The sequence below is a fragment of the Indicator indicator genome, chromosome 6 (genome assembly GCF_027791375.1).
Source record: "Indicator indicator isolate 239-I01 chromosome 6, UM_Iind_1.1, whole genome shotgun sequence".
Taxonomy (NCBI): Eukaryota; Metazoa; Chordata; class Aves; order Piciformes; family Indicatoridae; genus Indicator; species Indicator indicator.
Window position 1 is genome coordinate 27,964,718 of NC_072015.1, and position 22,845 is coordinate 27,987,562.

The window sequence follows — 22,845 nt, forward strand, 5'->3', positions numbered from 1 at the left end:
TGTATTTTCCCTGTGCTTATGATTTAAAAAAATAATCTAAATGGCAATGATTGCCTTGGTGGAATTAAACCCAGTGCTAGACACAAAGAGAGAGAACAACTGTGTGTTGTGGAAATGTATGTAACTGAGTTTACACGTTTTTCTGACCAGAAAGTGTGATTACAACTTTGTGTGAGAAAGGGATGTGATTTACAGCTTTTGCAGTCGTATCTTACATGCACATTTTTAGTACCTTGCCTGTAAGGGTACAAATCCTGCTGCTCTGATCAAAAATCCACAGCTCCTTGACACTGTGCTATGTTCCTCTGGCCTCCTGCCACGTGTCTTAGTTAATACTGTGAACAGCTCAGTGAAGTTCAATAGTCCTATTTTTTAACTATAATTACTCTATGGTAGTAAGTGTTTGCAGGTTTGAGTATCTTACAGAAACCTGGAGGACTGTACAGTTTGTCCCCAGGCAGAGGGATAAAGGGAGACAAGAACTAGCCGGGCTGTATGTGAAATCATTAACCATTTTCCACCATGGGCTCTGTTATTTGCCATTGGCATACCTATACTCTTTACCTGAAAATAACTTCCAATATCAGCTTTTCCTTCTAAATTGCTGTAAACATCCAGGATAGCCATATATAGAAGAGACACACATGGGTCTTTGTGTGTATACATGCATAGAGATGTACAGGTGTAATACACATAGACATACATCTATGTATCTGGACATATACAGGGATGTATAGCTATGACATGGTTAGGAATCAACAAAGTCATGTTTATTGCATTCTGAAGTATCATAGAACAAGGGTATTATAGGCACACGTCTTAACTACTCATCCTTGCTACAGTCCTAAAGCTCATTTACCTGAGATCTGCATCTGTAAAAATAAAGTTCTATTTTTTTAGCTGCATGTTACAAAAACAAGACTAAATATCAGCCTCACGGATATGAAATTACCACTTGATCTCCAGACTAATTTACTACTAGTAAAATATGCTATCTTATAAAAAAGATACTGTTGAAAGAGATACATAGTAAAAAGGGAACACAGCTTTTAGAGGTTTAAAAATCTCCCTATGACTCTTCCCACCTTGTAACAAATTTATATAAAATATTTGACACAGAAAAGTCTCCATGGAAAGCATCCTGCTGATATCACGTACCCTTCAAGCCACCCATCTTGCTGTAGTTCAGGAGGGCAGACTCCATCCTGTCTGAGGATTTTAATTCTCATCATCCCGTCTGTAGTGAATAGTTTGTAATTCCTGAGCTATGAACATAGCCATCTCTCTGGTGCCTGCAGCGACCACTCGGCAGGACATAAGATCCAAAGGTCCCCCTGAGGACAAAAGGATTAATGAGAACTGGCTTAACTGATGTAAAAAGGCAATATTCGAACTGCCTATTATTTTCTCAAATATAAACCATGCTGCACTAGATTACATGTTTATGTGGTCTTGCTCTGGCAGCAGGGTTGGACTCAATGATCTCTGGAAAGCCCTTCCAACCCCTAACATCCTGTGATCTGGTGTGACCCTGCGTAATTAGGTTCAGAAACACTGCAACAACTTCATACATAGCTCCTCTTGGGGTGAGAAGGACAACCTAATTGACAACTAATATCTGGAAATCTCTGGCAAAATATTATCTTAGAAATATTATCTTAGAAAATTCTAGATATAAAATGATAGAATCATAGAATCATTTCTGTTGGGAAAGACCTTTAAGATCATCAAGTACAACTGCTAACCCAGCACTGCAAAGTCACCACTAAACTACGTCACTCAGCATCACCTCTACACATCTTTTAAATGCCTCCAGGGATGGTGATTCCACCACTTTCCTGGGCAGCCTGTTCCAGGCCTTGACAACCCTTTCAGTGAAGAAATTTTTCCTACAGTCCTTTGTGATAAACAAATTGTTCCTAATTTCCATCCTTCCCTGGCACAATATGAGACTGTTTCCTCTTGTCGTATTGTTTGTTACTTGGGAGAAGAGACTGACCCCCACCTTGCTTCAACCTCCTTTCAGGCAGCTGTAGAGAGTATGAAGGTCTTCTCTGAGCCTCCTTTTCTTCAGACTAAACAAACCCTGTTCCCTCAGCTTCTCCCCATAGGTCTTGTTCTTCAGACCCTTCACCAGCTTCATTGCCCTTCTCTGGACACCTCAATGTCCTTCTTGTAGTGAGGGGCCCAAAACTGAACCCAGTATTTGAAATGCAGCCTCAGCAGTGCTGAATACATGGGGAGGAGCACTGCAACAGAGGCAGTGAACATCTAGATTTGTTCAGTATGAAACAGTAAATGCAATATTCCCCTCTTTTAGCAACAGGAAGGGATAGGACAGACATTTCAGTCAGCGTATCTTTCTTAATGCACCATATCTTTCCACAATACATACTGGTCACCAGTAAAGCATTACTCTGAGATGTGTACTATCTAAATGAGTAAAACAGTAATCCAGAGACTGTGCTGTGCTCTACTCCCTTCTGAGTCATCTCTGTTCAGACACGTACCTGAGAGTCCTCCTCTCTCAGGAGGCTATCTCTGCCAAAATCTGTTTGGAGCCTAAGCATATCTACCAATCTCCTGGGCTAGCCCTTTACTGTAAAGCTGATGCTTTAAAGGTATTACTCAAAGTCATGGAAACACAGTTTGACTCAGAAGACCTTTGATGTGATGAAACCCCAGACTGGAATTGCATCAGTGTGCTATGAATAATCAGCCAGAGACTGGTGGAGAGTACTGATGTTTCTACAGATGATTGTTGGAAATGGGCTAGAGCCACAGGAGAAAGGACATACTGAGGTAACACAAGTTGCCCCAAAATAGCTGCTTGGTCCCCCCCAAAAGTCAATGAAAAGAAGGCTATTTCACTCACCTGAAGTGTCTATCACAGTGCCTCCTGCCTCTCTGATAATGACAGTTGCAGCTGCCATGTCCCAGCAGTGCAACCCAAACTGGTAATAGGCATCTGCAGCGCCTGACGCCAGATGGCACAGAGCCAGGGTTGAGCTCCCAATGACACGGACCCTAAACCCCACGAGAAGGAGACATAAAGGCTACATAAAGCAGAAGCTTTTGATTCCAACCTATTGCAAAATGTGCAGTGTGCTTGTTGTTGGATTTTTTTTTGGGGGGGATTTTGAATGATTTATTGTAAAATATCTTACCCATGTGCTTGGGCCTTCAGCAATCTCTCAATGTTACCAAGGAACAGTTTCAAAGTTGCAGGGTCACGTTTTGGACCAATTTCTGTTAAAATTAAGGCCTTCGAGATATCTGCAATGTAGGGAGTTGTTTTTATTAATTCAGCATTAATTAATCTGTTGGTAATTTGTTTTTAAATTAAACACTAATGGACTTTTCACAGAAAACCACAATTTTCAGGTCCCCCCCTTTTTCTTTTCTTAAAGTCCAAACTCTTTCATAGGATAAATGTGAAAACTCTGCATAAAAATTCAAGCAAGACTAGATTTCTTATAATCTGATCATAGAATGTCTTAGATTGGAAGGATGAGCTAAACATACTTTTAATAAATCAGAACAGGAAGATTAAAATCAAGAATGCGTTCTTACATTCCTTCTCTTTCCATACACTGCTTTGTTTCACTGACCTGTCAGCTTTTGTCAAATTCACTAACATCAGCAGTCAAGTAAAAAATAATCCAGTGACCTATTAATTAACAATGATGCTAATCTAGTCATATCTGAAAACTTGATGGTTCTTCAACAGGGAACTTTAATGGAATTAGTTAACAAGTGATAAACATTCAGGAATACGGTAAAAGGGAAGAAAAGTTTCTACTGGCATCACCAGTCACCCAGTAACAGCTCCCTTCCCCTCTGACATCTCAGAGCCTGAAGACAGCACATGAATGAAAAAACCCTTTCTTAACACAAACTAAAGCAGTATCTTAATGAGTATCAACATACAAATGTTACATTTGTATTGTGCTCAGCGAGGGCAGTTCTGACCTACAGCAGGTGAGGCTGCCAGCCTTGTGTAGAGTCAAAGGAGGGACTCACAGTGCCTTGCAGGGTGTTGCAGCAGTCCTCATGCGAGATCAGAATACTTCTAGTGCATAACAAGTGTATGCCAATGTAGGTGGAGGTGCTTGATCAAATGCCAAGAGTCCCTGCTCCTGCTGTGCCAGCTGAACTCAGAGGTGTTAGAGATATGACAAAACTCAAAGGTTTAGTGATTGATCACTTACTAGCTAGGCTGTGCCCAAGTGTCAGGTGTCACCTTCTACCCTCAGTTGGAAGCTCAGCACTCATTCAGATAGGGAATGTCTACCTGGTTATTACAGCTAATTGCATGAGTTGTAATTTCTTAGCAGAAGAAGCAAGGAGATGTTCAAAAGCAAATTAGGCTGGCATGAGACATCACTGAATTAAACAGGCTACCAGTGAATTTAACAATGCAGAGGAACACTATGGATTTAAGCCATGCAGTAAATGGTTGGTGAGTAACAGGTATGAAATTACATAAAAAGTTACAGAGTATCACAAAGCTCAATTGTAGGAACACTGGATTTAACAACTGCTTTTTGAATTACAGCATTAAAATATCAGAACACCAATCAAGGTATGCTGCAGGGTACTCGTTGTTTATTCACCACTGAAAACTCTGGATGGTGAAAGCAATCTGCCTTAGGTCTTTTTGCATAACACACTAAATTTGTAATTACAGAGCATTTAATGCACGCCTCATTGCTGAGATGCACCAAGCAGTCATACCACAGCAGTCACAACTAGGTCATGACTAAGACAGTCATTCTTTTGAGTGATCAAATATGTGTCTAGTGCATAAATCAGTATCTTCAGGTTTTGCCGTGGCTGCAGGTGGAAACTGGACACTAAAGAAACTAAGGCAAGGGAGAGGGAGGTCTCTGCTTAGGAAAAGGAGCTGGCTGATCACAAGACTTGATGGAGTTTCAGGAATTCAAGGTACAGGAGGAAATTTACTGTCTGCTTCTCACTCTTATAGAGGCCAGAAAAATAAAGAGGCTTGGTAGAAGAGACTTAACAATGATCTGGACAGATGTGAGTCAAAGACCAATTCTGTTGACCACAAAAGATTAAAAAAACCAAAATATACTTACAGTACTAGCACATGTAAGGTCTGACCTGAATCTAAGCATGAGAAGAAAGCATCATTCAAGATCAAAGGGAAGATGGATCTTTTATTTATGTATAACCTGACTGCTTGGACTCCCATACCAGACCGCTACAAAATTTGGTATTGACAGAACAGAGTCTGCCTGGGCTGTGGTTTCAAATTACTAAATCTGAACAATGAATATGTAGCACAGATCAATGTTATACAACAATCACAATTCTTGAAAACAAAAGGCAGGAAGTACCATGACACCTAGATCCCCGACACATCATGCACTAGTGAAGACTACTGAAGTTCCAGTGCTAGGTACAGGATAAGACACTCTCTGTTCCAGGGCTGGATTAGTTCACTGAAGCCACAGTCCTTCTGGGAAATGAGCAACTGTGATTTTATACGCTTAAAACATTAAAAAAAGGGAGACTAAAGAAGATCCATCTTCACTGGTGAAGATGGCCACCACCAAATGACATGTCTCAAAACAAGGGAAAATTTCCAAGCATTTGGAAGAAGGCAGAAGGCCCACTTTCCTTGTGATGTTCTAGACATCCATGTAGACTCGGTGTCCAGAGAAAGGAGGACAAAAGTGGCATGTGCCAAAACTGTGCCTTGCTCAGCTGGAAACCAGAATTCTTTAGGAGAAAAGTGAATGAGGCCATTTCAAGGGTGGCTCAGCCAGCCCAGCTGGGAGCACCCTAACAGGTTTTTCTCTAGACTTTTGTGGAATAGGAGATATTCAAGCACTGACAAAAATGTAATATATAACTGAAGATTTAAATTTGAGGGGTCACTGACTTTGCAATTTGCTCCCTCTCTCCAAACAGAGAGACATCAGCTCACTATTAATTTAGGTGAACAGCCAAACTTCCCAAATATTAGGGAATTTTTGATGCAGGATTTGCTTGAGGAACTACAAGAAATTCTTTATGTTAACTTGCTTGAATTTAGTGTGTTTCAAGCTCATTACATCTCTTTTAGGAGTGAAAATTTTACTATCTCCTGCATACAGTGATGTACATTTTTGGCACATGTCTGCTTCTGTCTACAACTGTTATGTTCTCCTCTGCATTTTGATTGATTAAAAGAAAACTTCTCTGCACAGATCTGATTGCTGCTCTCTGTTACCATTAGGCAAAGATTGGTTTACCAATAAAAGAATTCCATTAAAGGGTCGACTAAGTGGTGCTAGCAGCTATTTGTATGTTGAAACATACCTCACAGACAAAAGCAAGCTGTTAAAGAACCCCTAAGGAAGCATGCATCCTTTAGATTACTGTTAACATGTATGCCTACAGACACAATACACTTTATGATGTACAATTTATTGTAAAATAAGTGAATAACAGCCACCACAGTACTCCGAATTTGATTCACCACTCCCATTGCCTCTTGCTCATAAAAGAAAAGTGATGCCAGTGTACAGCTGGAATGAAAATGGTGAATCTACTCACTCTTCCGTATTTTAAACAATGGTTATAAAGCAAAATAACTTAGGATTCTTTAAAGAGTTCATATTCAGATATAAGTTAAAAAAAAAAAAGAAAGTGAGGAAAGTTGTGACTTCTCAGAAGAAAACAAACATATAACAACAAAATTATCATGCAGGTGAAATACTTGCCATCAGGATAATGATGTTCATTATCCTAATGATGATTTGCAACAACTCTGAAACAAAATTAACATATTCCTTTTAGAGTTCTAACAAAATCTAGACCAACCTGTCTCTTTTGATACCTGAAGCCTTTTGTCATTACAAAATGCCCCTTGACCTCTTCTACCAGTGTATAACCGTTCTTCAGTGCAGTGGTAAATTACACCAAATTCAAGCTTTAAGATTTTGAAAAGGAAAGAAATGAATGCAACTCAAATTACTCATCATAAATATAAACAACTACTAATGGCAGAAAGATCATCAATATTTTAATTGGTACAGTAATCAAAGATTATATTGATGCTAATAAACGGGAATAATTTTACTGTTACTGTGACACTGATATATAGGTCATATAAAATTCAGTTTATCAAGAGAAGTTAATGCAATATGTGATCTTCTAAACTCGTACTCATAGCCTGTTCACATTAGAAAGGATTAATTAACTTTTATGCTGTGCTGATTTCAAATGCAGTTAGATGCTTTTACTGAAAGTATGTAAGTCCTCTAAGGCAAGTTCTGAATGCTTTACTTCCACTGGTGACAGCTACACCTAGAAGTAATCCCACTGACTTGGGCTGGATCCTGAGGCTTTGCAGCCCCAAATATATGGATATCATCAGTCAGACATCCAGACAGAGAAGTCATGGTGCACTGTTAATATGCACTTTACTTTTCATGATGTATTTCATTTACCTGACTTTTCAACCCAAGAAGTACACTCCAAGTACTCCTTGTTCAAATATTTTTCTGCAAAATCCTTTTGTTTATATACAAAAGTGAGAATTTCATGAAGTCAGCCAACTCCAAGAGAAGGAGTTTGAGGAGAAGTACCAAATATTGTCACCCTCAGTGAAAGCTTGAGAATAAGCAACACTGGAATTTTTGTGGGAGTATCTGTTTACTGATGAGAAGAGGGCCAGAATTTGACATTTGATTTAAACCCATTTCTGCTACTTTAACAGGGGTCACCAAAATATTTAAAAGCACTTTGCAAACTTCATTCAGTTCCTAAAACCACCCCTATTAAGTGCTGCTAGCAAGATTGTATTTAGGGGTGGACAGATAGACAATAATTAAGTGACTTGCCCAAGGTCATGGACGAAGTTGGTAACAAGGTCAAGAAAACATCTCAGATGTTCTAGACTCCACATCTTTTCCTGCTGCCCTCCTCCATTCAACGTGATGATTACATCCATCAGAGACAATTCAAAGGGAGTAGGCTGTCCTCGCCCCTTACCCTGGGGTCTTGTCTAAACCAAGGGACACACTATTAATAGACCCTTTCCCTGAAGACATCTGCAAGAATTTCTTCAGTACTGTTCAAGGTTTACATTCAGGCCAGTTCCTCTGTGTGTACTTTGGCTCCTTTTCAGCTTACTGCTTTCTTTCCCATTTGTTTACTGAGGGAGATTGAACATAATTCTTTATTTTTGTTTCAGCTTTGTTTAGTTTACATAACCCAAAATATGCGGCATCAAAATCACAATGGTGTTCTAGAAAACATAAATATTACAGAAAGCTGTCTGGTAATAATATGGAGTATTCAAAAGGATCTTTGGGAATGAATGAACTTCAGAAAAGCATGGAAGTGTTTGTCTACAGTTTTCCATGTTTGAAAAGCCTGACTAGAGGAGCACACAACATTATTCTGTTTAAATCAGCAAGAGCCACTAGCACATCTGAAAACTATGTTGTGACTGCACAGAATTCTTGCTGGCTTTACTTAAAGCTATATGTATATATTTAAGATCATGGAATTAGGCTGAAAGAGACGTATTCCTTGGCAATTTGACTAGCTGTTTCTTCTGTGTATATCAAACAGAAAACTGGCAACATATGGAGAAAAGGCAGTAGCATGAATGAAGTACAGCTAGGAAACTCAAAATGGCACATATGCAGGCTGGGTATTTCCCTCCATCAGCCTCCACCCTCCCTGTAATCAAGCTCTTGTGTGGAAAATACAGTTATTGTACACCACAAAGGCATATTAAACAAACTAGGGCCATAATATTGGACTTCTTATGAAAATTGGTTCTGAATTGCCTCATAGCAGCAGTTACCTTTCACAGATACTGCTAGCAGGAAAGAAGCAATAATAATAACATAAGGACACTGGGAGATGTGTTTAAAATCTGAACAGGCAGCATTATGTTTAAATCATTCTGGTTTTGCCTTACAAAACCTTGCTCACACCAGTACTCCCTTTTTTCCCCACAAAAATTCTGTAATATTTTTAATAATTTGCAAGAGTGATCTTGTAATTGCCAGTTTGCACAATTGCAGAATAGTAGACTATAATCAAATGCATTTTAAAAGTGTGGAAAAACTTGAGTAGTGGCTGATTTATATTATTTTTATTATTTATTTATTTAAATTTTATTTAAAGTTCCCACATGGTTTTGAGGCTTCTAACCAGATCTCAGGTACCCATCTTAAAGAACATGCTTCATACCTCTTTGTTAACAGCAAACCCAATGCTCACTGCCACTGTTGGAAACCTGTGCAAAAGAAAAGAAACTAATTATTATCGATTAAGATAATCTCCCAACTTACTCCTTATGCAGCTCCCTCAGGCAACAAAACCCTACATGAAGTTCTGTAATTTCACTTATGTCAAAATGCTCTTGACATTGTACTTTCTTCTTTGCCAACCTCTTTAACTTTGTCAGTTCCTTAAAAATGTAATTTAATATTGGAGAGGGCAAGATATAAACACATGAAGATACCAAGTCCTTTATATAAATGTGTTGTGTATTTTAGTGATCTTTTTTGTTTTAATTTAATTGAATTATCCCATATAAAATCATTAATGTGGCTATAAGAAGGCATCACTTTTAAGAGCACATTTTGTTCAAGCATCTGAGATAGCAATTAAGTTGTACAGAGATACCTTGATGCTGACATCAGCAGAAAGAGAAACCTGTTCCTCTACCCTCTCTTTTATCAAAGTGATGATCTTGTATTTAATTTGATCCTTTTGACTAAAGTATGATTACTGCATTTTAAACAACAAAATAAATTCATTTCTTAAAAACATGTTTTAAAAAGGGCTGTAAAGGTCCAGAAAATATTGCTAGGAGAAAATACCACTTAACTGCATGAAACACTAGCACATGACCCTTGAATTCTATGTAACTGCACCAAAAAGTTGTGGCTTTTTAATCATAAAATCATAGAATCATAGAATGGTTTTGGGTGGGAGAGACCTCCAAAGACACCCCCCCCCCTTCTGCAGTCAGCAGGGGCATCCTCAACTAAATCAGGCTGCACAGAGCCTTGTCAAGCCTGACCTTGAATATCTCCAGGGATGGAGCCCCAACCACCTCCCCAAGCAACCTGTTCCAGTGTTCCACCACCCTCATGGTGCAGAACTTGTTCCTAACATCCAACCTAAATCTGCTCTTCTCTAGTTTGAAACCATTGCCCCTAACTGTGGCTATATTAAATCGTAGGGCAGAACATATTTTTAGTATTTTAAGTACAAGTACTATGAACAGGCATTAATTTACAACTCCCTGCACTCAAATGGTGAATTAAACTTAGTAACCTCCAGATTTCTTGTTGTAGTGGTGCTACAGAAATTGAAAAACTCTCTCTATGTACAATTTAGTTTTCAGTTCTGCTGTACCTATGTACAATGGTTGCATTTCCTAGAGAAAATGAAGCATGTGCATTGGAAGGGCAGAAAACACCACGAATGTGTAACAATCACATAAGTTGTGAGGCCACGTGTCATCAAAGCACAGCCCTATTCCTATGCTTCAGCTCAAGCCTCTGCATGCTCGTGAGTGATTATATATAAACGAGCTGTGAGTCAAAAGCTCTGGGTCATTAAGCAATCAGCAGAAACTTCAGCTTCCCTTTAGATAACAGGATGGAGCTCTCTCCAGCACAAACACACACTCCCTCATATGCACTACGCGAGGTACAGAAAGATAAAGGGATGACTCCTGCTGATGAGTCAAAGCAACAAAGCTACCACAGTAAAATAAGGACAAGGGAGGATTTGTGAGAAGCTGCATTTTATGCATTTCCCCCAGCTTACTGTCCACTTACCTGTGCACAAAGTTGCACGTTCCATCAACAGGGTCAATAATCCAGGTCGGACTGTCGGTGAGGACGCATTTTGAACCAGCAGCAGTGGATTCTTCTGCAATAAACCTGCATTGGGTGTAGAGTAAAACAGAGAAAATTGGTATCCCAGAAAATTTGCTTAGGTATATGTCTTCAAAGTCAAACTCCAGTGCTCAGTTGTTGAAGAGAGACTTAATTTCAAGAGAAGTGGTTCTTCCCCCTTTACTCTGCTCTTGTGAGACCCTACCTCAATTATCGTGTCCAGTTCTGGTGTCCCTATCATAGTAAGGACACATAACTGCTGAAATGAGTCCAGAGGAGGGCCACAAAGATGATGCAAGGGCTGGAGCACCTCTGCTGTGAGGACAGGCTGAGGGAGCTGGGGTTGTTCAGCCTGGAGAAGACTCTGGGGGCACCTTATACCTGCCTTCCAGTACCTGAAGGGAACCTACAGGAAAGCTGGAGAGGGACTTTTCATAAGGGTGTCTAGCAATAAGAGAAGGGGGAATGGTTTGCAGTTGAGGGAGAGTGGGTTTAGAGCAGATCTTAGGAGGAAGTTCTTCAGTATGAGGGTGATGAGACACTGAAATAGGCTGCCCAGGGAGGTTGTGGATGTCCCCTCCCTGCCGATGTTTGAGGCCAGGTTAAGCAACCAAGTCCAGTTGAGAGGCATCCCTGCCCATGACAAGGAGGTTGGAGTAGATGATCTCTAAGGTCACTTCCAACCTGAGCCAGGCTGTGATTCTACGAGATACAGACATATATATATATATATATATATATATATATATATATATATACACACACATATATACACACATGCGTAGTTTTTGTATGTATAAACACACATAGTGCCTTTTTCTTTTGGGAATGGGCAACTTTCATATAAATTTTGAAGAAAGTTCCCAAATTTACAGCTTACTATTTTACGTGGTAAAAAAAAACTCCATTTGTGTTCACTTTCTCAGTATACCATTAAGAAAGTAATGAAAATGAAGGTAGAAATGGATCTGAACTGGCATCCCTAGAACTCTAGAAGAAAGGGGGTTTTTTATGCAGAATGTGATTTTATGGGTTAGGCCTGTCTCTTGCAGTAAGTAATTTAAACTGCAAACTGTAGCTGCTTCTCTTTTGCAAGCAAATTCAGTCAGCAGGAAATAGTGCACTCTTAGAAAATCCACAGGCTCACTCCTACTTGCATTTTTCACAGTAGTCTGACTTGGGAAATTAAAAGGTTTACAAGCTGAACTTTTCTTTTTCCCATGACCCAGAGAAAATCAACAAATTAATGTGTATGTTTGTTGTTTGGATGCACAAGGCACACATTGAAATCTGAGCTCATCTTCTGCCCCAATTTCTTTAGCAGTTATGCTTTTTTTCACCTTCCCCCCCCCAGCCCTTCTTTTTCCCTGGGAAATGAACATCAAGTTCTGGCACATTTCCTGCTGACCTTAATTATCCCTGCTCTCCCACAAACTGCTCAGGGCCTGTTTCTGTAAGTGTTGTGCAGGTGCTACTCTCACAGACTTGAATAAAGTCCTCTATGTACAGAAAGTGTAGAATCAGCCTGCTAGTACTGAATCTTGCTTTTGGTTTCACATTCAAACAACTGGTAGAGGTATTCAGAGCTCCTGCAAATGCTTGAAGCTGAAAAAGCTCCTCTTGGAGGCACAAAGAGAAGAAACATTGGATAAATAAGGAGAAAATGTCTTTGGCAGAAATAGTTGCTTCACTGGGAGCAGAGTAGCAGCTATTTTCTTTTGTGCCCTCAACATATGCTGCATGATGCCATATAACACTTGCAACCAGGATCTTAAATGTTCTGCAGACAGCACAGAAGGAGACTTCTTGAATTTTCCAAATGCTGCTCTGTCTTTCCCTCACAGAATGGGGCTATTTTGATGGTGTGGACCCTTGCAGTCACCAGGAAGAGGAAAGCCGGAAGCATGTGTTACTCTTTTCATCTCCATTGAAGATAGCAGCTAAAGTGTTAGTGTGCAACTGAGAAACAAGAAAGACTTCAACAAGTGTTTGGAATTCTCAGCCAAACATATCACAGTGCAGACTCCTTGCTCTAAATATTCCATTATTTTGTCTTGTTGTTGCTGTATCATTTGACTTTAGGTTTACAAATCTTCTAATTAGCACCTTGTAAACACAGTCCCATACTTTGGGTGTGCTGCTGGCTGCAGAGAAAGCTCATCTTGCAGATGGAGCACCTTACATCCCTTCTCAGGTTGTCCATCTTCCTCATAAATTAGGCTTCCTCTTCAACCCACTTGCATCACCCCCACCCAGAGCCTGAAGTGCAGCTTGTTGTCTAACCAAAGAAAGGTGAAATGGGAACCTCTTAAAGCCAAAATTATTTCTATGTAAAGTGTTTTGCTCCCAAGTACCCTAGGTCTGTCCCTCACCTTTTCCTCACAGCAGGGTGCAATGCTGCAGTCCTCACATACAGAAATGCTACCATCAAGTCAAGGCACAGTGGTGCCATTGACCAAACCTTGATGTCCAAGCACAATTTTTCCAAAATGGTTGTAGGCCCAACTAGATGCACATTTAATGAAATTTGGGCTAATGGGTTAATATAAGCCCCTTACTGCAACTCTGAGAGTCTCTCAAGATCAATATAGAATCATAGAATTCTTAGGGTTGGAAGGGATCATCTAATTCCAACCCTCCTGCTGTGGGCAGGGACACTGTACACTGAGGTGCTTCACCTTGCTCAGAGCCACATCCAGCCTGGCCTTAAAAACCTCCAAGGATGGGGCTTCCCCCACCTCCCTGAGCAACCTGTTCAGTGTCTCACCACTCTCAGGGTGAAGAATTTATTCCTAACATCCACTCTGAATCTACCCATTTCTATTTTTGTTCCATTCCCCCTAGTCCTATCATTACCTGACACCCTAGAATCAGATGTGTTGCTCTATGGCTCTGTCTTATAAAAACAACTAGGCAAAACATTCAGCCTGAAGAGACCGAATTTTAGGAAGAAATTTTAGAAGATCAAAGTTGAGGAGCAGCTTGAGAAGTGGGAGGGGCAGCCATGTCATTACTGTAGTTAATTTAATATGCCAGCCTGCCAGCTCTGATGTCCTCTCTCCAAATCTGGATTAAAGCTTTCTCCCACTGAAAATGAGTCCGCTAATTTTAGCCAAGCTGTAGTGTACATCTGTTCATACCACAATGCCACTCAGAAATTCCTTGCTGGAACGGCGGAGAAACTTCCTACAGCATAAGCTGCAGCAGGAGTGATACCCAGTTGAGTGCAGGACATTCAAACCAGGGCTTTCCCTCACCTGTTTCCTCAGGGGGCAGAAAGTTGGGATGTCACCCTCTGTGTCCTGGTTTTAATGTCTACAGGATTAAGGCCACAGTTAAGACCAAAGATGACAACTTGTCTAACAGTAACACAGGCAAATGGCACAATAACCTTTTTCAAGCAGTAGCCCTTAAGATTCTGGCTTCAAAAACCTAGCAGAAATAACACTCTTCTGAAAAGACTCCCCTGGGGCATGTCAGAATACCAAAGAGTGGGCAAAGATGAAAACTTAGGTGAAGCACGAATCAGGATGATACATTTCACTTAGCCAAGCAGAGGAAAGAGAGAAACATGGGATAGATTTACCTTTTTTTAACAGCTTTTCCTAATATTTCTCTTTATTTCTGAATGCACATCCAGTATCTCAAGACTCATCACTGCCACAGTGAAAATGGCACAGATTTTAATGAGATCCTTTTAATTTTTCTAACTCCTAAGGTATATTTTGGATTCAGAGAATATCAGAATCAATATGATTTAAGATAAATAAAAATAACAGAAATCTTCAGTGATGCTTTCAACAGCTAGAGGAGAGGAAAGACTGAGCAGAATTTAAAAGATCTTTTAATGTTTTAATTGCATGTTAGTTGAAACCGTGATTGCTACTGTGGACTCCTCATTGCAAGTGTTTTAATCTAGCCCAGTTAAATCTAATTTTAATCTGAATGTATTTGCTGTCTGAATGAACTACAACCAAAACCATCAACCAGTATCAGCAAAAATAAAATTGTCTAGAAGAAACAACAATTCCTTCATTGCCTTATAAAGTCAGAAGTTAACTGTACAGAGTTAATAGCTAAGGATTTTTCAATTCCTAGGTCTATGTTGACCTTACAACTTTTGTTCCCAATTCTCAAAGCAGTTGAGTGCTTCTGCTGATTCTCATTTTATGTGAAAAGTGTATGTTTTGTGTTCTCTGCCAGACTGTTCAAGGGAAAAAAAACCACAAAACCAACCGGCATAAGAGTGGAGATGGGGAAAGAGGACAGCCAGCAACAGTAGGAGGAATATTACACAAATAATAGGCTTGTAAAGTCTGGCACTCTCTTGAGAACGGCAGCCAAGAACCACACGTTGTGCTGGACAGTACTCTGCTTCAGTATGTCCTCACACACAACACATATTTAGAAAGCCATATTTAGTATACAGTGTTCTTTCTGCTCCTTCTTATGATTTTCTTTCCAGCAGCATCACTGACAATCAGATTAGTAGCTGAGCCCTCCAGATTTTTTGCCTCTGTTGATTTCTGTGCAGCACTGGAGCACAAGGCTCATCTCCATCAGAAATACACATGGGTAGGAGGAAGTCATACAGTATTTAAGGGATACACAGGATCTGCAGGAAGATTAATTTTATCCTTGTGGACTGAAATCAAGTGTGGAAATTGATTGCAGAGTCTTTGCATCAAACCAAGCCTGGCCAACTGATATACAAAACTTCCCTCTAATCTGTGCATGTGCTAGGAGCTGTTGTTTTTCAATTCAGGAGGAGTCAACAATCTGATCTATTTTTAAAACCTTGGGTTGACACCTCACCTAGTAATTTATAACCTGCTTATGGGTAATCATCAAATGAGGATGATAAACAGCCTTGCTTCTCAGGGTTGTTATAAAGTACTAAGTATAGGAAAGTATTACTTTCTAAAGAAAAAAGGACTCCTATGAAAGCATCCAACAGCAAAAGGTCAATATGTAGGAGAGAGGTATAGCCTTCTAAAATCCCCTTTAAATGGCAGTCAGATATACAGCTCTTAAAGGAAAAAAGGTTTCTTTCTATAGGCACTCACCTGTGGGAGGGAAACTTCTCTTTCAGAACAGAAATAATTAGATTTTCCACAAAGTGATCAGTTTCTGTCACAAGATCTGCTGCAGATGTCTTTGTGGACACTTGTTTCTCCTCTGTTAGAGCTTTCCTAATAATCTGAAACAGAAGTTTGCAAATCAGAGTTGTTGGCCATTCATCCTGTGCACACTAAAATAATAAATTTACTGAAAAATTACAGCTAATCCTGAAAAAAAACCCCAAAACCTGGAGGCCTAATTCTACCAGAGTCTGTTCTAATTCTTCTGACTAAAAACCCTTCTGAGCTAATCAGTAGCCTTTAGGAGCACAGCATTTGGAATCACTCCACAAAAACCTCTCATGACAGCTTAGAAAAGTGGGCAACTAATGGAATAAAAGGGTGATAGCAGTCAACATGATTTAGGAAATTACAAAAAGTAAAACATCTAAGATAGGAAAGAGCCTCAATGCCCAGGAATCCTTTAATAGAACCCTCCTTTTCTTTCCTTTCCTTGTTCTCTTCCCCTTTCCTTTTTCTTTATGTTCTCATCTTTCTGGTTTGTTTTTGTTTGGTTCATTTGGGATTTTGTTTGTTTGTTTGTTTTTCTTATTCCTTCATTAAAAAGAAAAATAAGAGGGCAGTATGCAAAAGGAACTTATTCTTTAACCACTAAAAATTGTGAACTACTTGAAATTAGGCAAACCAAAACAAAGCAAAAAGGTTGGACCAGATGATCCTTGGGGTCCTTTCCAATCTGGCATTCTGTGATGCTGTGATTCAAACCTTAACTACCCCTGATTTGTGCAGAATTACATCAACTAAACCCAGCACCAACAAGACCAATATTCCAAGTCCCTTCTCAAACCCACTTATTTCAATTGTTTAAATTTCCATTGATCAAAGTATTTTAAAACCATGGAGAAATGTTTGATGACCAAAGAAAATAGTTCTGCTTTGCATGGGCAAAGGAACCATCAACTCTCAAATTTCAGTCTTGGCTCCTGGTTTTGATAGTAAAAAACACTACCTTTGAAGGGTGTACCTATTCTGACAAGTTCCTGATGAATTGTTCCTGATGAATTGTTCATGAGCTGTAAAACATTAGCTATGCCTCTTTACTGCTACTGAGCTGGTGAGGGCAGATTAATGCTTTTTGGTGTGAAGTCTTGATGAAGTCCATCACTGTGTATCAAAATATGAACCATACTTAAATATTTTTATTCCCCTCGATGGTTTCCTTGATGGTTTTACCATAGAACCATAAAAGTGAGCTCTAGGAAAACTCTCAGGCTCCTCCTTGGTCCAAAGCAAATTCCAAATCACTCCAACCATCTCAGTTGTGTGTTCTAAAAAAACTGCTATGCTGGTGCCTTTTATTGAAATTGTTCTTTACTTTTATATTGCCTGTGTACAAGGAATTCACAATGAGAACAATCAGCCTTTGAAATGATCTCAGGGAAGTGGTGGATTCCCCAACACTGGACACCTTTTTAAGATTCAGCTGGACAGGGTGCTGAGCCATCTTGTCCAGACCGCTTTTGCCATGAAAGCTTGGACCAGATGATTCCTGAGGTCATCTCCAACCTGTTATTCTACAGTCGAATTGCTTAGAATTAGAACTTCATATAGTCAAAGAGATGAGGGACACTACTTCTCATTTATTCCCTTTCACACTTCTTTCAGCAGAGATCTGAATTTCTTCTTAGCAGTGCCATGTCCTTGGCTCCTGTGTGGTTTTAATACACAGTGGACTGGAGAGATTTTTGCAGCCATATAAATCAGTAAATGCCACTGCTCAGCAGCAGAGTGAGATCCCATCTGAGCCTTGCTGCAGAAAGAAGAGCAGAGGTGAAAGCTCTCTCCAAGGGATGTGCTCTGCCATTAGTTGCTTTTCACTGTGTGCTCCAGCACTTGATCTCTCCTTTCTGAATACAACCCTCGGCACCTCTCATCACTGAATTTAATATTTTTAATTTCTGATCCTTTTTCTGGTTGTTCACGACCATTTTAAACCTGATTTCTGCCCATTTATCTGGTGACCTCCAAGTACCAGCCTGAGGCTCCAGTCAGTTTGGAGGCAACAACAGCCAAGGGTGTGACTCTGATAGGATGTGGTGGCTGAGTGCCTTCTTGCCCATCTCCTCCTTGAGCTGAGCAGGCCCATTCTGAGGGGTCACAGCCCTACAAATGGACTGCTTCTGCTTCTTCCCACCTCTTGTGCAACTTTTATGATGTGGGGAGAGCAAGAGAGAAGTCATGATACTGTGCTGTTGTCACCAGCCACAAATGGGCACCACATCTGTACTAGCTCACCTGCTGTACCAGCTGATGCCATAGGATGGATGAGTCCCTGCAGATTCTCTTACAAAGATCTGACAAAAAGGACTCATACTGCATTAGCACCAGCTTGGATGAGTATACAATCCAAAGCAGTCCCACACAAAGATCATGTTCTCTGCATCGATTGCACAGCTCTTATCCTTCACTAATCCATAAAATAGCTCAGAGCAGTCTAGAATTCAACTTATGTTGAATAATCCCTAAAAAATCATCAGCCTATAAAGAGTTGAAGCCTGGTACCTCAGAGTAATTTGAGAGCCTCACACAGCTCCTCTCCTTGCAGAAGCCTTATGATAAGGTTTGTGGATACCTACTGTGATTGCCTGGTCTTCCCAGCTGGGTGTGGAGCTCTCTGTAGGTAACAGGCAGCAGATAAGTGTAAGACCAAAGGAAGTACAGGATGGTGAAATGAAAAGAACTGATTGTTCCTTACCACTATTGCACAACAAGATGGGCAACCAAGATGTTGCATTTTGGCTGTAAATATTTTTTTACTGGGCTTTATCACTGTATTACTGATTGTTCCTAGATTATGGAGATTTCACAAAAACCTCTAAGCAGATGAATTTTGGGAGCATGGTTATTTAAAACAGTCACTCAACAATTTTAGCCTATGCTGCCCCTCCTCTAATAAAGAATTGGCTAGATCTTCCCCTAATGCCCTGCTTGGAAGCATTTGAGTGGTGATGTGAAGCAATAGACATGTACACCAGTGCGTGCATGAAGACCACAGCCTGTCCCTGCTCCCTTCTTGGTTTGCCATGCAGCAGGGGAAACGGAGCTGCAAGGACCCAGTGCAGTCATGGTCTTAGAATCTTCTTAATGCATTTGTGAAATGAAGCCATATCAAAGGAGAATGGAGGTGACAGAGATGCCTTCTCTCTCAACATCTGCAGGAAAGCCATCTCCAGTGAGGTGCTTGTGTTAGATATTTCATCTCATCATACTGCTTGTACTCACCACACACTTTTGGGAGCTCCAATATGGATTTACTTTCTTGCAATACTGTCCTGAGATATTTGCTCACTCATAAAATCAAACATCTACATAAAATCAAAACTGCTTCCATGTAATTTAAGAAATACTAATCTGCTTGGCTACAAAAATCTGTCCATAGCCTAAAAATATTCCCTGGGAGCAAACACAGAGGAAAAAAATCATGTTTTTTTTCAGATACCTATGAAAATTCTGCCCCTTTTTAGTGGTATCCTGATAGGTCTCTTATGTCTCATAACATTATTTTCTGGACTAAAAACAAGAGAAGAAACTACTTCAGAGCATAGATGCCTAATCATGTAAGCCAAAAGGGGAGATCAGGAAACTGCATTACTGATTAACTTGTTCTAGAAATCTGACATCTTGACTTGCATCCATTTCTTCAGGTTGGCTCAAATGCCTCTTGCAAACACTTTCTAATGATTCCAAGCCTTTCTAACCTGCCATGGTCCTAAGAAATGCATGGTCTCAAAAAAAATGAAGTGGCAAAATTTCGTGCAGGGATAGAGATAGGACTCAGATTTGAGGGGATAGAGAAAGCAGATTCCTGGGGTAGGACATCAGAGTGGAGAGGCTGAGGGGATTAGAAGAGAGGCAGAAGAAAAAGATGAACTGCCCCCATTGGAATTAACTAAATTTTGTGACCAAAATAAACTTGATTTTATCTATTTTCACCAAAAACCCCAAATCTATGTTACACTTCATTTTGTGCATCTCTAGCTTCTTTTGGGAATAGCTGGAAGTGGTTTGACACTTAAATAAAAGATACAGCCCTACCTGCACCTTTAATTCTACAAGGAATTTTTTGTAACTAAAAACATTCCTCAACATTACAAAGTTAATAAAACCCTACCTGCTTCCAAAGTCCCCCTTAAAGAACATCCTCGACTGGTTTAAATTTGGCCTGCCAAGGAATTGGCTGTTTCCTGCCTGTTGCAAGGTAGTGATGGCAAAGCTTCAAACTAAAAAGATGCAAGGATTGATCTTCTGGAACGTTTATTTGCTCTAAGAAAAGGTAATCATCTGTGGTCTTCTGGGTGATTAAAATACCTTGAGATGATTACAGGTGTCTTCACAAACTGATATTTTGAGAAATAAGGTGTGGAGGCTTGAGCAAGTTATGAGAGTCCCTCTTGTGAAATGGCTGTCAGAATGAGTACACTGGGGAAACTCCTGTTTGGAGAGTCTGTGAGAGCATGACCTGTCATCCTGGTTTGGATTATCCATTTACTTCCTGTATTACTAAAATCTCCTCTCCTCTGGCATTATGTTCATTTTTGTGCCTTCCAATAAGGAGAAAAATTGTGTAATAACACATATAATGAAAAGTTACAGGTCTTCGACTCAGGAAAAGGGGGCTCCTTAAATCACAGTATACAGGTACAAAGTGTGTTTCATAACAGAGCAAAAAGGAAGCAGAAGGGAAATACACGTTGCTCATGTTTGTGTCCTACCCAGTTCTCATCTGAACAATCTGCTGATCCCACTTCTTAGCTCTGTTAAGAGTCAGTGAGAAATTTTGCTGCTTGCACATAGCAGGGCCAGACTGTTTCTTGAGATGACCAAGCTTCTGCTGTGTCAAAACATGGATCTTAAATAAGTTACCATATGTAGATCTTCAGAGAGCCACTGGTGATTTATCCCTAGGAAGTGAATTTCAGTCACTCTGAAGACCCCGGTACATGTAACAAGAAGACAAAAACCTCCCTGACACAACTCTTTCTCAGCACAAGCTGCTCAAACCCAAACACTGGTGCTGTAATGTGCCAACACACAATACTCTGGATAAATGCATTGCGGTATAAACCCTATGACAGAGGTACATTCAACCTTAGCATCACAGCACGTTTCAAAACAGTGCAGTCTGGTGTATGTCTGAAAAAGTCACTAAAGCCCTTTCACACTGACAAATCTTTCAGCTTTATTATTATTTTATTTAATTACAAATACCTGCAGTCAAAATTTAAATTTGCTTTCACCTGAGGTGTCTCCTCGTCCTAATGCTGGATAACAACCTCCAAGGGAAGAGATCCCGAGGGATGCGGCCCCGAGGGAAGAGACCCCGAGGGATGAGATCCCGAGGGAAGTGGCCCCGAGGGAAGCGGCCCCCCGAGGGAAAGAGATCCCAAGGGATGTAGTTCCCGAGGGAGAAGATCCCGAGAGATGCAGCCCCCGAGGGACGCAGGCCCTGCTGCCGACATCCCTCCCGCTGCAGAGGATAGAGGCCGACGGCTCCGGTAGCGGCCCGGTTGAGCGGGTGCTGAGCCCTGTCGCCCTCCTCCTCCCCAGCTGCGCCGCGCCAACCCCACGGCCCTTCTTCGAACCGCCCGGGAGAAGGATGCTCCAGCCGTGGGGCTGCCCGACTCGGCCTCCCCCGGGCCCTTCCGCGGCCGCATCCCGCAGCCAGGCAGCGTCCCAGAGCGCTGCGGAGCGGGGTGGACGGCGGCTCTCACCTGCCCGGCGCGGAGCGCCAGCTGCACCGCCACCTCCACGCATTCCTTCCAGGGATCCCCGCCACCGCCGGCCGCCGCCGCTCCGCCATCCTCCTCCTCCTCCTCGCACGGCTTCATAGTGGCGGCGGTGGAGCAGGACCCGGGAGGCGCGGGGGGCCGGCTCCCCGCCGAGGAGCGGCCGTGGAGGAGGGTTCCCGGCGCGCTCACCGCCGCCGCAGCCGCCGCTGTCACTCCGCGCCCCGGCACCGCCCCGCCGAAGGGAGCGGGGCGGAGGGAGGCGGCCCGCCGGGAGCTGCCGATCAATGGGGAAGGCGGGCTGCAGGCTGCTGGGCGCTGACTTTAGGTGAGCCCCGAGGCGGGGGAGGTGGAGGAGGGCCGGGGAGAGATAGGGGTGGATGTCGCGGACTGCAGCACCGAGGCCGCGCCGTGGAGGGCAGGATGTGGCAAGGGTAGACGGCCGGCCCAGCCCGCCTCGTACCGCCGCCATCGCCATCGTCGTGGTCCGGTCTGACATGGCGCCGCGGCCGGTACCGCCGAACCAGCCTACCCGGCCTGGAGCTGGGGCGTTGTTGTGTCTTCCCGAGATAACAAGGCGCCGTTCCCTCGGGCCGAGAGGCCCTTCAGGGGTCACGCTGCCGCAGGCGCGGCTGGCTGGGGTCGAGAGGCCCGGGCGCCGCATGTGTGCTGGAGGAGAAGGGCCCATCCCGGGGAACGGCGGGCCGGCCGTCAGCGGTACCGGGGCTCGGGGAGGAGCTGACGGCTAGCAGCGGCCATCTCGAAAATGAAGGGAGGAAATGTTGGGGAAAGTGGCCCCAGGAGTGGAAAGGCAGCTCGGAGTTTTAATTTCAGCAGCTTCGGGATTAAAGTGTGTGGTAACAACACATCGCTGTTCAGATTTTCACTTGGCTCTGTGTGGTTTTGGATCCATCAGGGACGTAAAAAGAAAGAACCTACTGTTCCAAAACTATAGAAGCTAAATTACCGTGCAGTGGAGCCAGCAGAGCAGGGGGCAAGCAATCAGTTGAATGGTTCTGGATCCACCATGCAGAAAATGGGTGGCCTGTACTGAGTATGTGCTTATGCAACAGAGCAGCCGGTGTGTAATAC

General features: G+C 41.9%; 1 protein-coding gene across 1 annotated transcript; it reads right to left on the reverse strand.

Annotated features, from left to right (window-relative positions):
• Positions 1–1,218: 1,218 nt before the first annotated feature.
• Positions 1,219–21,855, reverse strand: IMPA2 (inositol monophosphatase 2). Its single transcript, XM_054381761.1, has 8 exons — positions 21,739–21,855; positions 15,953–16,086; positions 10,827–10,931; positions 9,223–9,268; positions 6,835–6,943; positions 3,168–3,276; positions 2,876–3,027; positions 1,219–1,334 (listed from the first exon to the last, which is right to left on the reverse strand). Exons 1-8 carry the CDS (start codon positions 21,853–21,855, stop codon positions 1,219–1,221), a joined length of 888 nt encoding a protein of 295 aa, XP_054237736.1.
• Between the last annotated feature and the right edge of the window lie 990 nt (positions 21,856–22,845).

Excerpts from the sequence above, each read along its gene's own strand:
- IMPA2 (XM_054381761.1), bottom strand. The coding sequence starts at position 21,855 with ATGAAGCCGTGCGAGGAGGAGGAGGAGGATGGCGGAGCGGCGGCGGCC. Across the intron at positions 3,277-6,834 it reads TCAGGTATCAAAAGAGACAG|ATATCTCGAAGGCCTTAATT; the intron begins GTTGGTCTAGAT and ends CCTACATTGCAG. Across the intron at positions 1,335-2,875 it reads CACTGTGATAGACACTTCAG|GGGGACCTTTGGATCTTATG; the intron begins GTGAGTGAAATA and ends TTTTGTCCTCAG.